Here is a 14,633-nt window from a genome sequence, read left to right on the forward strand (position 1 = left end):
CCTGGAAGCTTTCAAGGCCAGGCTGGATAGGGTTCTGAGCAACCAGGTCTAGTGAAAGACCCCTGGCAGGGGTAATGACATGGTGGTAGTGGATAACTTTTGGGTCCTTTTCAACCCAAATCATTCTATGATCCTGTCACTCCATACCTGGTGTAAACTGGTGTAAATTGGCTCGAGGGGTCTAATTCGCTGCACAGGGACAGACTGCATATTGGTCGGCAGGTGGTGAGACCTTGTTCTGTGCATCACTTGTCTTTTTTGACATTTTGTTTCTCTCTCTCTTATTGTTCTCCCTTTTCATTACAATTACCTTACTAATTTTACCACTACTACTACTATTATTATTACTCAAACATTAAACTCTTTTTTCAACCTACAGGTTTTAATTTGTTTTTTGTTCTCTAATTCTCCTCCCCATCCCACCACAGGTAGAGGTGTGTGGACTGAGCAAACAGCTCAGTCAAACAGTGGTACTTAGTTGCTGGCTGGTATTAAACCTTGACAGTCTTTCAAACAGCATTTGGGTTTAGTGGTTGTTGAAATTTGTTTAGTAACAGGATTTAAGATTGTGGTTGATTAAACTAACTTGGTGAATATCATCTGCAAAAGATTCACGTGACTTGGCAAGTCTTCTCCCTCTCTTTCCTCCTTTTCCATTTTATTTGAAAAATGAATTTTATTGTTTGAATAAATGGCCAAGACCTCCTTTGGAAAGTTTTCTCTACTTTCTCTAAAGCTAACCATACCTGCCTAAAAGCAACAGCTTCCTGCATCATACAGAAAATTTTTAACAACATCTTCTACAGATATTTTCAAAATCGTATCCTTTGCTTTTCATGACTCATCTTCTAGGGGGATACCATATGGGTAAATTAAGGTGTTATAGAATGTAATCTTATCCCCTTAAGAGTTGCAGCTGAACCAATTACTAAAGATTAGGAGCGGGCATGATGTTAACAGGCCACACCTGTAGCCAATAAGAAGAGTGTTATAAAAGAGCGGAATGGTAGGCGCTAGAGTCAGTTGGCTACTGTGAGGACAACAAGGAAGAGTCAGTGCTTAGAGGAGCTTCCTACAAGAAACATCAAGGAGGTGTGAAAGTCTAGCAATATGGAACCCTTGCAATGTAATGACAATAGAACTCTTGCACTACAATGACAACACCATCCCATCACAGTCTTTTCCCCTTCACAAAATTGTATTTAGTAAGAATATATATACCGTTACTTAATTCATTACTGAGCTGCCAACTGTTGCTCCAGTTCAAAGGTGAGAAGAGTTCATTCTCATGCAAATTTAAAGCTTGTATTTTAGCTTAACAAAATTCTAGAAGTTCAAACCAACAAGAAAAACATTAAGAAGTATTTTAATTCTTCTGTGTTTGATGAAAGCTTATCATAACTTAAAAATCCTCTGATCACGATTAAAATATTGACACTATTCATCACCACCTGAATTCCTATTGTCCTAAAATGCCAAAATTTACAAAAAAGTTCAAATAATAAAAATACAGAAGTACAAGAAAACATAAGCCAAAGTGGAATTAGAAATTTTGAGTATTCAAAAACCTACATGTTTATGTGCTTTTCAAGCTGAATTTATTTCCACTGCCCTCTTCCTACAGCCAGAGATCCTCATTAGTACATCACTATGCATTCCTGCATCTCTATAAATGAAACACTTCTACAGATCAGTTGTGCAAACACTTCTACAAATCAGCTGGAAATCCTCCTCAAACTCCCTATGTAGTTTAGCCACAGAATAGAAGTAACACATTTTAGTGACTGCAAAATGTGCAGCCCTGTGCAACAAAATTTCTACAGCCAAATTCTGCAAGGGCACAAGTATGTGCCACACCACACTTCTAAAGAGAAAGTTTTAGACAAAGACCACTGTCCATCTCCCTCCACCCACACATCCAGTGTAGTTGTCCACTGAAGGCAATTGCTAAATACACAATTCTATAATTAAAAGACAAAAATTACACTTCTGATACCTGGGATTACACAAATCTAGAAGTGCCTGATGAGAGCCAAGAGAACATCAAGCTTAAAAAACTTGGCACAGCTTTAATGAGATTTCTGATAACTTGAAGTAAACAACATTCTACTAGGTGAACAGAATTACCACACACTCCTAAAAATGAAAACACAGTAAAAGACTTTTTGTTATCTACAAGTCACTTTGTTACTGATTGGGATTGTCCAATTAGTTTTACATGGTGCTGGTGTTACATCAGTGGCAGAAAATGCAGCAGACCGTCCCCTTTAGAGAAGCCTGGGAAATATAAAAGCAGCTTATGCCTGATGGAATAAGAACTGCCACTAAATAAAAACTAAGCTACTCTGAAGGCATGTTTATTTGAATAAAATAAAAAAATCTACTACCACATTCAAGCCTTAAAAGCAACAAAATCCCTTATCCATCTTTCAGGAGTCAAAATATGGTATCAGATCTAGTGTTGCTAAACAAGATCCAATTAAAAAAAGGCAAAAGGAAAAACTGAACAAGTGGCTTACTTAAATTTAATTGATAACTAACATTTTTGAAAACCATCATTAAAAGTTTTGGTTAGACACAGTTTTACAGAGTAGTCTTTAAGAGCCATTACCCACTCCTTTTAAGAAATTCTAAAATTGAGTTCCTAGCAACAAGAAACAACTGAATTTAGACAGTAATAGCAGAGTTATCAGAAGTCTTCTAAACATGTGGTGTTCATGTAAATGGTTCAGTGCACTACACACATTAAAAAAAGCACACAAGCATAGTCTGATAAATTCATACTCTTATCAAGGAAAGGTAAAGGTAGTGTCTTTTTACGCACAGCATTATTGCCTTTTGTCTGACAAATGCAAACCCTAGTTTTATATATTTAGCAATGACCAAATTCAAACACAGCAAAATTAGCTTTTCTGAACACTTTTTTAATGCGGAAATGGTAATGCCATCTTTGTAACACCCGCCTGAGAACTACTACCCATGGCACGGAGAAGGGTGGCACAAGAGACCAACATCAAGCCCCCTGTTCTACCTCCACAGGGGGCTCCACATCAGGAAAGCTTTTAACAATGGCAGATGAATTCACTGACTTCCAGCAAACCAATGGTATGTGAATGTTCTAAGGTCAAAATTGACCTTATCATTATTCCTTTTGGGGATATGAACAAAGCATGTTTCCAGGCTATCAGACACAGGCAACACTGTCTCATGGCTAAACACTTAATACAGAATTCAAAGGATCTGTTTACATAAGTCAAAGGTGTAGCAAAATCATGACAATCACCCATCTATACATGTATTTGGAACACAACAGAAAATACAGACTGTTTCATTCTTTAAATGAAAATTTTAAAATATTGTACCCACAAGCAATATAACCACTATAAAGGTTTTTAGGAAAGGAACTCGAGCAGGAAAAGAAAACAGCACAGGTGTCCATACATACACAGTGTGAATAGGTTTGAGGATATAGCAGTATTAGACAACCTCTATCTAAACAACATATCTAAATCACAGTTTTAGTTCCCTGCCCTCCCATCTTCATTTCCCTACAAGACACCCAACTAAAATCTAACCCCAGCATAGCAGGCAGCAAAAAGCCGTCTCAGGTTAAACATCCTAGTAGTCAAAACTAACTGCAGCTAACTTAATTATGAAAAATGTTTAACAGTTTTGTGTTATGTTTAAAGTCTTTATGTTTAAAGTCTTACATAAGTAGGGAAACACCTGCCCAAATGCAAGAAAAATTGCTCCAAACACTATAGCTATGAATATCTGGTTTTATATCTATATTCAGTCCATAACAAAGAGAAATTTAAATAGAATCCCAAATTCCAAGTCACAGTAAAATCTAAAGGTTTGAATGTACAACTACAAGCAAATGTTTTAAAAAGTTGTTAGAAGGATCTTCAAAAACATAAAAAAACTTCTGAAAAGACATGAGTTGTAAATCTGGAAAACACACACAAGATTTCAAGCAATGAAAAAGAACTGTTCACATATCTGAAAGTTTTTTTGTGTTTTTGAAATAGATGAAGAGATATAACAGAGAATGTATTGCAGCTACACAAAAATCTTCTATCCTACATCCGGGAATACACACTGAAAGCATATACACCTTTAAACAGTTTTATCTATCTATACTATAGACATATAATGAGAAATTGACTATTAAAATCCAATATCTTCTTAAAAACTTCTCAATTTTAAATCACAAACACCACCATGCCTGACCACGTATTATATTTTGTATATATTCTCACTACTGGACAAGGTAAAGATTGCTTAGTAGTTCTTACTATGAACTTCTACATCTTGCTTCTCGTATCACATTAGAAATTTAACTTAATTCTGAAGTTAACATAAACCTTTAATGCATCAAAAGTAAATGAATTCTTTTCCTCTATGGAATACACACACAGTGAATAATTATAGAGAACACACCTAGTGGTCACCATGGGTTGACCACTGCATTCTCCTCCTGATCCCAAATCCTGTCATACCGTATGGTGAGGAAGACAAGATAACCCAACAAAATATAAGACAGAAAGAAAAGCTGGGGAAAAAAAAAACCACTTTATGATATAAGCAGTAGATGTTTATAAACAAGGAACCTAAATAGTAACAGAGCAATGAAGTTTATTTACTCCATTCTGTTACTTGTTCCTCAAACACAAAAAAAAAACCCCAAAAAACCAACAAAAAAAAAATAATAAAAGCACGCTTCACAGGTCAACACAATAAATATGCTACAGATTTTGTCTCCAAGAAAAAAGCTCACCTGGTAAATCCCTCACTCTTTTCTCTACCTTGTTCCACAGTAAGTGGATGTACGAAAAAAAACCTCAAAAGGCTAGTTTGTTTCCTAGAGTAAACAGAAAGAGATACTTTTGCAATGACATTACTCTTCAGTCAAGCATGACTTCTTCCCCATGACTTATTGTCTTGTCCCACCTTAACAAGAGGAAAAGAGATACTTGGTGCCATGGCAGCACAGAGAAGTCTTCAATCCATAAAGCCATAAGAAGGAAAGACGAGCAACACTATGCTCAGGCAACAGGCCATCAGAGAGCATAGGAGCTCAGAACAATAACTTTACCTATTAAATTCAGAACAGACTCCCCCATAACACGATTACTGGGGGAAAAACATGCAATACAAGCTGTGTGATCCTAGCTCCCACATACAGCACTAAAGACATTAGTGCCAAAAAATGCTATATTAAACACACTTACAGAACAAAGATGAGAAGTTTCTCTGAAGACTAGAACTTAGCTCTTGTTATTCATCTTGCAAAAAAGCTATTTCCACAAAATACAGACAGCCTACATAAATATCTGAGAATCTGTGAGTTACAATAAAAATTCACGGCTTAATGAAAGCTGAAGATGTAAAAAGTGACTCCAAAAAGGAGACAGAAAATTTAACATATGGTCAAATTTTCTGAGGGAAAAATCTCAAGAAACTTTGGAGGTAACAATGAGAACCTACACCAGATAAGCCTAAATGTTGGACCCAATAGCTGGACTAGCAACAGCAGACTTGAAACCATGGGTGTATTCTGGCTATTATGGAAGTACAAAGACACATTGTATCTGTACATATTACATAGGGATTAGGTAATTCAGTCAAATGATTTAAATGTGGTAACAAACACCTTAATCATAGGGAACACAAATAGATGTATGTCACCAAAGGAAAGAGTAAAAACACATTACCATTTAAATCTATCCTCAAGAGCTTGTAAAATAGGGTGACTAGTCAAACCTGAACAGAAATTTTATAGCATTATTAAACCTTCTCTCCTGCTATAAAATCATTCTTGCTGCTGGGAGTTGTACATGAAGATACAAGATTACCCAGAACACAGAGGATGCTATGGAAGTCGCAACTCTGAGAAACAAGAATTTCACAGAAGCTGGGTTTTAAAGAAACAAAGTATGGCCCCAACTGTTGCTACAATGTAGCCCCATTTGTGTCTGAAGATGAAAACAGTTACCAAGATGTTTTAGAAGACTAAGCGGCAAGAAGCTCCCAGGAGGTTTTCAGACGGAATGGACCATCCCCTACCACGACTATTCCAGCTGTTCCAGACACAAATGAAGAAAATTCTTAAGTAGGCAATTAAAAACATCATAGCCATGGGCAAGATTTCTTCCTACCTCACATCAGTAAGAGGTTATTTAAACTACAAACTCAGGAAAAAGAAAAAGTACTTACAGTTCCTGGTGTAGTTTTTTTAGTTTTTATTATAAACCAGATATTCCTACCATCCTTCTTCAAATTCTGCTATGCTTCTAGATTCAATCTCCTCTGGTAACAATCTTCCTAGTACTGTACCTAGTAACTGTACCTAGTCCTTTCCTCTTTTAACAATTTCAAGTTTTCCTCTTCAAACACTGACAGCTCTCCTATTCTTGTATTGTGAAAAACAAGGGCATAAATTCATGATCTTTCTTTTTTACACCATTTGATGGTTAATCCTTAAAAATTCAGCATTTTTCCTTTCCTGAAAGTTCAGTCAAATCTCAAGTCAGTCTCCTAATTACAAGAGTGTCCTCCCCATGTCTGTATGTTATTTCCGACAGAGTGAAGTCAGAATTGTATTTGCCTCTCCCTCTCTCCCATCACACTTTCAAAATGAGCAAATACATAATTAATTTCCCTGCCTTTCTATGTAGTATTTCAGATATGCAAAGACAAAACAGGAACAGTCAGAGGAGGAAATGGTCAGAAAAAGAAAAAAATTCATCAACCTACTAAAGGGATGCAGAGCAGAAGTGATTTATCTTGTTTCAGCAAAAGACTGCATTTATGGAGAAAAAAATGTGAAAGACTATTTCTGCAAATACTTATACAGGTCTTTGTCACCATTAATGGCATAATGCACAGGAAGTGCAGATACAGGTGTAAGTTTACACATAAAGCAGCAAGCTTTTATTATTTGTGTAAAGGGAATTGATAAACAGAAAAATGCCTATCTTCAGACCTCAACAAAGGACATCTTCTGGACAGGATCAATACTGTGAGTCTGGCAGGTACCTTCAGGTTTCCTACTAAATGCCCTAAGTTTCCATGTCAAAAGGCACATTTTTCAAATGTGGAAATACAGTCCATTCTTAGCAACTTGCAAACTAACACAAAGTAGTTCTTTCCCATTTCCAAGACAGACTAGTCATATTTCAAGCAATGTGCATAAATTAAACCAAGCAGTAAATTTCAGTATCAGAAGTTACTACAAAAAGCTGAACTAGGTGACCACTTAGTACCTCTTTATGATACATGAACATAACTAGTTATTCCACTGGAACAACTAGTATTTACTAGATAGTAACTGGAAATACTATCTACAGCTGTAGGTAACAGTTATAAGGATATTTACCCACTGAGAAAAAAACAGCAAGCAACTCTGCAACATCAGCTCTTGAAAATGCAGGGGTTTATCCAAACTGCTTTGCATGTGCTTTTGGCCATGACTTCTAACAATGCCCTTCTTTTGTACCACATTCATTTTCTATTCAGTTCTACAATAAATCTCTCACTTCAGGCTAATTAGAACTTGTCAAAACGACAGAATATGTGACTTATTTTTTCCAGAATGTTCTGGTCTCACTTGTAACAATCACGTTTCACCAAAAAAAAAATGCATTTCTTTTAGCTTTCCTTTTTACTTAAGGAAAAATAGTCCTCTGGAATCAATAAAACTCTGTATTCAGCAAAGAATGTTTAAGATTACTGGCAGATAGATGAAAAAACCCACACACTTTTTCACTGACACCATTAACTAAGTAAAACCATTCTTCTCTGAATTCAGCAAATAAAGAGGAAAGTAAGGAAAACTGAAAGAATTCCTATCTCCACCGCTCAAAACAATTTTTAGTTTTAAGAACGGACTCACTACAGACAAGAAAATATGTAAAAAGAAAAGCCCATATGAACACATTCCGCTCTCCAAAAGTTTCCTAAACAGTTTTAATGGTTTTCAGCCAACAGCAGCTGACATGACAGACAGCCCTGATTCTTCCTAGAATACAGCTCTGGGGAGAGCAGATCCAGAGGATCACATGTAAAGACTTCTATGTCATCCTGACTATGACCATATATATTTGCTACATACTGATACTGCTGGGGTCACAGATCCCTCCATAAGCTATTGGAACACACTAATTGTGCAGAAAACTAGCACATCCAAAAGTTTTCTACTGGGTTTAGTTAATCAAATAATCAATTAACATATTAAATAATCAGAAGAAAAAATCAATAGACACACTGGAGGGGAGACAGTCTGTAGGAACAATTCAGCTGACAGAGGAACAAGCAGCAAGACCCTCACCTTGTCATCAGCAACAAGACCGATTTCCCCTGCTATGGAGATCCGCAGCTGAGGTTATAAACTGCCTTCTATGAGGCAATGCAATCTAGTCCTGGCTGTCCCTCCATATATCCCTCAAAATGCTCTTTTCCACATACCTAGGACAGTTTCTCCTACAGTTTAATGGGAAGAGAATGACACTTAGCTGCAGCAGTCTGAGCCAGAACAGGACATCTCTTCCAGTCCCAAGGAAAAAAAAAGGACACATCACAATAACTAGGACCTGCCATTAATTATGACACTGCAGTCTTGCTCACACATGGACCAATTTAACATGAATTCTCAAAACCCTACAGTTTGAGCAACTGCTGTGAAGACATCCCCCTAGTCCCCTATTACTGATGAGTATTACTGATGAGTAATATACTTAATGTGCTGCATCACCTTTCCCAGTGATACAGCAAAATACATAAACCATTAATAGTAATGAAAAGAAGTATTATTTTATTTGAGAGCTACCAAAATCACTTCTGATATTAAAAAGTGTGTACAACCCTACAGAGCAGAAAACAAGAGGAGCAAAGTATTTTCATGCCTAATTTCCAAAGGCATGATACCCAAAACCAAACAGTAATGTTTCTTAGGAGCTCACACAGACATCAGAAAAAGTTTTACAAGATGCTACTGCGAGACTTTTTGAAATCCCAGACAGAGATGCACAGGAGATATAAAAATAATTGCCAGACTGATCAGATTCATCACGTGGCAAACAGGGCATTTGGCACAAATTGAGGGGCTGGGTGTAATCCAGGGCCCAGCCAACACCAACCATTATTTTATTGTAGGGCTTGTAGGGCTGAATTGCTGGGTGTCATCCAGTGTCCAGCCAACACCAACCATTATTTTATTGTAGGGCTGAATTGCAGCATGGAACACAAGAAAGACAAGCTGCATAAGGCTTGTTGGCTGCTTTTTTCCTGCCTCATGCATGACAGAACCATGCTAGAGCTTCAGAGTCTTGGACCTCCACATCTCTTTTCCCTTAGAAACATCTGCTTACTCTTTAGCAAGCTTCTAGATCCCAGAGGGGAAAAAAAAAAAAAAAAAATCAAAAACACACAGCAACAGCAGCAACAACAAAACCTTTCCAGAAAATCCCAGCAGAACCCCACCCCAGTTTAGCAGGTTTCACAGATCTCAGAGAAGCTGCAAACAGATTACATATTCCCAACTCATATCCAAGAGCTGAAGTCATGAGTGACCTGCCATTGATTCAGTCAATTTCCCATGTCAGTTGTCTCCTAACGGCAGAACCACTGAATTGTTGATATTGGAAGGGACTTCTGCAGGTCATTTAATTGAACGCTTCTGCCAAAGCAGGGTCACCTAGAGCAGGTTACACAAGAACACATCCTGGTGGGCTTTGAATATCTCCCGAGACAAATATGAAGAGTTAGCACCCCAAACCTGTCACACACGCCTTCTTGATTCACATGTATTTTCAGACAGCATCACACATCCTCCCACCAGGAGAAGCTGGGCAAGACGAGAAACACTGGATCCCCAACGGAGAAATTACAACTCACGGGCATAAATAGCAAGTACTCTTCCTACATTTTAATCACAAAGAACATCTGAAATAATAACATCACGCTTTCTGCCAAGTGATGGAAATGTCCAAAGGCGTTCCTGTCAGGGCATTACCGTTGTGTCATTTTTCAGGGCACCGGAGCAGACAAGAAGTTACCTCTCCCAAACGAAAGGCAGGCCCGCCTGCCTGCCTGCCTTCCCTCCCTCTCTCCATCACCTCATCCCCTCCCCGAAGGCCCTCCTTCCTCCCTGCCAAAAGCTCCTCGGCTCCCCTCCCACCGACCCGCGTCCGAAACGCCCCCCCGCCCCCCCCGCAGGCCACCCCGCCGGGCTCGGCGCCCGCCCCACCCGCGGGCCCCCCCCGGCTCCCCCCGGGCCCCCCCGGCCCCGCCCGTGCTCCCCTGACAACCGCAGCGCGCGCCGGGCGTGGCCCCGCCCCGGCCCCGCGCACACAATGGGCCCCGGCGCGCGCGGCCCCGCCCGCCCCCCGCGCCCCGCGCGCGCGGCACCGCCCGGCCGGGATGCGGGGAATGGGGGGGGGGTGGGGGGGGGGAGAGGGGGGAGGGTGTCCTCGGCTGCCGCTCCCCGCGGCCCTCTCACCATCGCTGCGCTTGATCTCCACGTAGATCCCTATCTGGATCTTGCCGAAGTTGGCCGCTGCCATCGCTTCATGGGGCGCACGGGGGAGATCGGAGGCGTCGCCGGCCGGCCACACCGCGGAGAGGGAGAGGAGGCCGTGCACGGCAGAGGCAGCGGAGGCTCTGGGCGGGGGCGACGGGCGGCCGGGAAGAAGGAGGCGGGGAGCGGAGAAAAGGCAACGGCCGGATACAACAGGCGCTGTGGACGCTGCTGCGCCTGCGCGGCCTCCGCGGCGTCACGGTGGCACCGGCTCGCGGGAGGGGGCGGGGGCGCCGCGCGGCCGCAGCCCGCGCGCCCCGCCCCGTGGCCCCGCCCCTCGCCGCGGGCGCGCGCAGGGGGTGCGGGCACCCCGCGAGGCGCCGGGCGGGGCCGGGCCCGCAAGTGCCGGCTGCGCCTTGGGGCGCTGCTCCGGCCGTCACCGCGGAGCACACGCACTGACACCACACACAGCACACACACTCCCCTGCAGCACCAGATGGTGGCCGAGCTGCTCTGGGGCCTTAGTGTAATAGCTTTATCTACCTGCTGCCTGCTCATGCGGCTCCCGTGTGCACAGCAGAGCAGCTTAGGAGCAGTCGTCCTGCTCCACAGCCTGCCAGCGGCTCTTGTGTCCCAGGAAGGCACATGGTGCGGTTTCTGGGGATGTGTAGGGCTAACAGTTGGGCTAGATAATCCTTGTGGATCTCTTCCAATTCGGAATATTTCATTAATCTTTGAAGGTCACACCGTCAACTGCATCCATCCATCTTGGGAGCCTGCAGGGAAGCTGGAGAGGGACTCTTTGTCAGGAACTGTAGTAATAGGACAAGGAACAATGGGTACAAACTTAGAGGGGAAATTTAGGTTAGATGTTAGAGAGAAATTCTGTGAGTGGTGAGACACTGGAGTGGTTACCCAGGGAGGCTGTAGGTGCCGTCCCCACCCAGGCAGTGACCAAGGCCATGTTGACTAAGGCCTTGAGCAGCCTGGTATTGTGAGATGTGCCTCTGCCCTCTTGCAAGAGGGTTTGGAACTAGATGTTCTTTAAGGTCCATTCCAACCCTTTAACATTCTATGATTCTATGACCTTTGCTTCATGTCCTGTGTCTTTATGCTGCTTAAATAAAAATAAAACTCAATTCATGTTCCACATTTCCCTGTTGTGACTTCATCCCAGGCAGGCCACTGGGTTACACACTGCCCTCGGGTTTCTCCTCCAAGGGTGGTTCCTGAATTGATGAATCCGCCACTGCTTTAAAATCGTCCTTCCTGCATAGCTTCTGGTGACCTTGAGCAGCATCGCAATAAACTCCCTAATTACTTGCCAAGCAAAAGCTAGTCTAGCAAAAATAATCCCCCAATCCACACATCAACTGGTTATATGGAATGACAGCTGACACCCTGCCACACCACCGAGGGCTGTGCCCTCCCAGCCAGCCTGTCACTCTTGCCTCACCTCCCTGCCTTCACTGTCAGTTTTATACTGAAATCAGTGTGATACCTGGAAAGTCAGAGTCAAGGAGGCGGGCCTCCCAATTCCTACAACCTTTGTACATGTAGAGTAGCAGCTGGGGTGGTACAGCTTTCCCCCACCACACTACAGTCTCAGAAATACTCATTAGGCCTTGATCACCTGAGCTAAGCTGCTCTTGAGCTTATCAGAAACACTGTCTGCTCTCAGGAACTTACCTTGACTAATGAGCTCCTGTGTTTTATTCAATAAGCTTGGAAACCTATTTTTATTGCCTGAAAGACAACCCAAATCAAACAACATTTTTGTCATTGAGCCTTCAAGGCCTGAATTTTGGCCAGGATGGAGAATTGCTATCTCTAAAATCCATTCTCCTGTGACCCAGTTCACAGCAGTTGTGAGACCCTTGGTGCTCACTTGCAAGGCTTTATTTATGATTAGCTTGTTTTAACCCTACCTGATCTTTTTATATAATGTGAAAATAAAAACATTCCGGTTCTCGGGTCAGATGCAGAGTAAAGGAAAAGTGACTCATTTGAAATAGTTAAATAAGAAACAAGGTATTATTTTTCGTATTATGTGCTCTGTGTACTCCCTAAATGTTAGCATATGAGCAGTAAACTATATATGCATTTCTGGAAAGTTATTTGACTCCTGTTGTGGCAGAAAGAGATGACAACTTTTACAAAAAAATCATGCCAGTGAGAAAACAAAGGTGTATCCTAGAAAAATATACACAAGATTAAGTTTTTACAAAATCAGCTTTTACTCTATATTAAAATAGATCTTTTTTGGTTTTGTCACGAAGTACACATAGGAGCATTTGTAGAGCAAGTCAGCAAAGCCCAGAAAACTTCTTGTTTATGCCTGGAAAATGAACAGTGCTAATAGTAAATAAATTCAAAATAATTAAAATATATGACCAAGCATGATAAGTTTTCTTAAGAAATTAAAGATTCCTAACTTTTTGTAAGAATGTATTCTTTTCATTTTTTTAAGGAAAAGCTTGCAAAACTTATTCTTGAATACCAAGTATTCTAAATATATATCTCTTCTAAATTTTCATTAATATATATTCAATGCAATTTTAAAGAGAAGAATAAAGTTCCCAAAATCTAGTCACACATTTTTAATTGAGGTACAGGAAAATTTTATTGCATAGAATATAACATTTTATTGGCTCCCAACATTAAATTACTCAGATCATTTTTTAGAAAGCGTATTCGTGTTTACAGAATTCCAAGAGCTGTATGTGTCTACTTTTTATGCATTAAGAGCACTAGGACATATTGCTCTTGCCAATACAGAAAAATAAGACAATTACTGAAGCTTTGGCACTCCATTCAAAACTTTGACTGCTGTTGGATGAGTCATCCAAAATACTGGAAAATGATCATGCACCACTTATGTTTCAATGGTTAGCAAGAATTCTTCCGTCTTTAACAAACACACTAACATCGGCTTGCATTTCATACAGACACAGTCATAGCAATAAAAAATTTCAGTTTACTGTATTTCAATGTAAGACTTGAGTTATTAATATGGGTCTACATGCTTCATAACTTAGAAGTAATTTATTATTAAATATTTTTACTATTTCACAGCATTAGTGGAAAAAATAGGATTAATCACCATACACATTTATAATCATACTGATATGAAATTACTTCTTTTTAAAGCTCAAATCTGAAAATACATTTCTGTTTCCATTGATGCACCTGGTATCAAATGTGTAAACAGGGCAGCCAACATTCAGGTTCAAGTAACGTGTGGTCACTTGCAAGATTAAAAAAGTAAGCCAGCATATCTATTATAAAGAAACAAATAAAGGAGACATTATACAACTATATCTTCTCAGGTCATCATGAGAACCTATTACCAAAAATACAAAGGGCAAATTTAATAATAGTAGATTATTTTTTTTCACTTAAGGGTAAGAAAATGTGCAAGAAGAGTGTGAACTAGTTTGACATCCCCATTTCCCGCTTAGACTGATAGACATGTCTTGTCCACTTCAGTACCTTGGTGAAAACAGATCAGCTGAACTGTCTCTCAGATCCCTCCCTGTTATTTTTTTTCATTCAAACATCTCTTCATCTGTATTGTATCACTGTTTAAAGCTACCCCCTGATGGACACAGAACTTCCTGAGTAAATGCACTGTACAAGAGTGTCAATAATAAAAAGAGAACTGCCTTACTTGAAGATAAAATACTAGAATGCATTTCCAACTGCATTACTCTATATAAAAATCTGATTTTGATGCAACTACCTCTGAATAATGAGCTATTGTAACATTAATCATTTTTCATAGCTGCCTTGTCTGAGAGTCAAAATATTTTCAACTGGACATTCAAAGTTTAGTAACTAACCTTTTATCTTCCAGACATGCATTCTAGATTACATTGGTTCAAATGCCTACAAATCTGCTTGTAATCAAGTTAGCAGACGACTCATTTCAATAGCAATTCTTTGGGGATTATAATTAACCATTTGTATGTTAGAAACAACATGGATGATTAGATTTTCAGATTTAAACAAATATGTCTAAGCATAAGAGCGTTCTGGCTCTGTATAGGGAATGTAGGTGCTGAAACCCTTGCTGTGAAGCTCAAACATGCTTGTCATGTGTCTAATTTAATAG

The 14,633-nt window shown here is 40.2% G+C and overlaps 1 protein-coding gene across 2 annotated transcripts in view; it reads right to left on the minus strand.

The window, feature by feature from the left end:
• KIF2A (kinesin family member 2A) overlaps nucleotides 1–10,768 on the minus strand; it is a 58,202-nt gene extending 47,434 nt beyond the window's left edge. For both annotated transcript variants that reach the window (XM_058044633.1, XM_058044632.1), the window contains exon 1: nucleotides 10,502–10,768. In XM_058044633.1, coding sequence (XP_057900616.1) covers nucleotides 10,502–10,565 — 64 coding nt within the window. In that variant the 5' untranslated portion in view covers nucleotides 10,566–10,768. The remainder of the gene's footprint in view (nucleotides 1–10,501) is intronic.
• Nucleotides 10,769–14,633: the final 3,865 nt, after the last annotated feature.

This window comes from Melospiza georgiana, chromosome Z, assembly GCF_028018845.1.
Source record: "Melospiza georgiana isolate bMelGeo1 chromosome Z, bMelGeo1.pri, whole genome shotgun sequence".
Classification (NCBI taxonomy): Eukaryota; Metazoa; Chordata; class Aves; order Passeriformes; family Passerellidae; genus Melospiza; species Melospiza georgiana.